Here is a 1,959-nt window from a genome sequence, read left to right on the forward strand (position 1 = left end):
CACAGGGATAAAAATAGCTAAAATAGGACTAAAATAGAGCTAAAAGTGGTGAAAAGAAAAAGAAACAAGTCCAATCATGATGTTAAATAATTAAATTAATTGGTTACAGTCCACAACCCAGCTCGTCCAGTCCACGGCAGTTGGCCCGTCCTGGCCCTGCCTGGTTGTGGAGCCTGATTGCCACCGGCACAAAGGACTGCCCAAAGCACTTTGTGGTATGTCGGGGGGGGATAAGTCTGTGGCTAAACGTGGACCGCATTGCGGTCAGCTCATCTTAGAGGGGGTGGCAGGGGTACTCAAGGATAGCATACAGCTTCCTCCTCGTCCTCCCCTCTGCTACCACCTCCAGATTGTCCAGGTCCGCTCCCACCACAGAGCTTGCTTTTTTGACCAGTTTGTTTATTTTGTGTGTGTTGGTGTTGCCCCCCCCCCCCCCAGCATACCACAGCGAAGAAGAGGGCACCAGCAACCACAGACTGGTAGAACATCTGCAGCAGTTTGCTGCAGACATTAAAAGACCTGAGCGCTCTCAGGAAGAACAGTCTGCTCTGTCCCTTCCTGTAGAGGGCCTCTGTGTTGTCCGTCCAGTCCAGTTCATGAGAACACCCAGGAATTTGTAGTTCTCCACCCTTTCCACCTCCACCCCCTGGATGATGATGGGAGTTGGGGGCTTCCTCCTGCTCCGCCGATGGTCCACCACCATCTCCTTCGTCTTGCTGATGTTGAGCTGTAGGTGGTTTTCCTTGCTCCACTCTGTGAAGCTCTCCACCACAGCTCTGCACTCCTCCTCGTTGTCGTTGGTGATGTATCCAACGATGGAGGAGTCATCAGAAAACGTTTGGAGATGGCAGTTGCCGGAGCTGAAGCGGAAGTCTGAGGTGTACAGGGTGAATAAAAAGGGTGCCAATACAGTTCCCTGGGGGGCTCCAGTGTTGCAGATCAGCACGTCGGAGTGGCACCCCTGCAGTTTGACAGACTGTGGTCTGCCAGGGAGGTAGTTGAAGATCCAGGCCACCAAGTCATCCTCCACCCCCATCACTGACAGCTTCTCGGCCAGTAGTGGAGGCTGAATAGTGTTGAAGGCACTGGAAAAGTCAAAGAATGTTACCCTCACTGAGCTGCCCGGCTTCTCCAGATGTAGATAGGCCTTGTGGACCATGTAGATTATGGCATCCTCCACACCGATGTTCTGCTGATATGCAAACTGCAGGGGGTCCGTAAAGCCTCTCACCTGTGGTTTTAGGTGCTCCAGAACCAGCCTCTCAAAGACCTTTATGACCTGTGCCGTCAGAGCAACCGGCCTGTAGTCATTGAGAGTGGTGGGGCGTCCCTTCTTGGGCACCGGGACGATGAGGGATGTTTTCCACAGCCGGGGAACCTTCTTCAGTCTCAGTGAGAGGTTGAAGAGGTGTTGGAATGTGTCCGCCAGCTCCTCAGCGCACGCCTTCAGCGCTCTGGGGTTGATGTTGTCTGGTCCTCTGGCTTTATTCACCTTGACCCTGGAGAACTGCCTTCTTACCCGATCCGTTGTGATGAAGGTGGGTGTTGGGTTGACTCCGGGTGTTCGGTCAGGACTGGAGTTCTGGGGGTGGGGTTGGGGCGGGGGGCGGGTGAGGAGGACGAGGGGACGGGCTGTTGTCATCAGAGGTAGGGAGGGGCCGAGGGGGGCTAGCAAGTGTGGGGTGGGGGTGGAGGGGGGCAAGCTATGGCCATCCAAAGTAGGGGACAGGGGAGCAAGAGGGACTGAGGGGGGCGAGCAGGTGGGGGTAGATGGGAGGGGGCAGGCTGTGGCCATCTGAGGTAGGGGATGGGGAGCAAGACCGGGGGGACCTGGCTGCCCTGTTGAGCTCATGGGGGTTGTTCGATCAAACCTGTTTAGCTCGTTTTGCCCGTTCCAGAGTCCCCTCAACAGCCGCATTTCGCTGCTTGTAGCCGTATGTGTATGTATTGCTTGTGTTC

General features: G+C 55.3%; 1 protein-coding gene across 1 annotated transcript in view; it reads right to left on the reverse strand.

The window, feature by feature from the left end:
- lrtm2a (leucine-rich repeats and transmembrane domains 2a) overlaps positions 1-1,642 on the reverse strand; it is a gene marked incomplete at both ends in the record, with an annotated part of 44,744 nt that extends 43,102 nt beyond the window's left edge. Inside the window, 1 exon segment of the mRNA XM_084331097.1 lies at positions 1,232-1,642. Within this exon segment, the coding sequence (XP_084187223.1) occupies positions 1,232-1,642 (411 nt within the window).
- Positions 1,643-1,959: the final 317 nt, after the last annotated feature.

The sequence above is a fragment of the Notolepis coatsorum genome (assembly GCF_963971535.1).
Source record: "Notolepis coatsorum genome assembly, chromosome: 15".
Lineage (NCBI taxonomy): Eukaryota > Metazoa > Chordata > Actinopteri > Aulopiformes > Paralepididae > Notolepis > Notolepis coatsorum.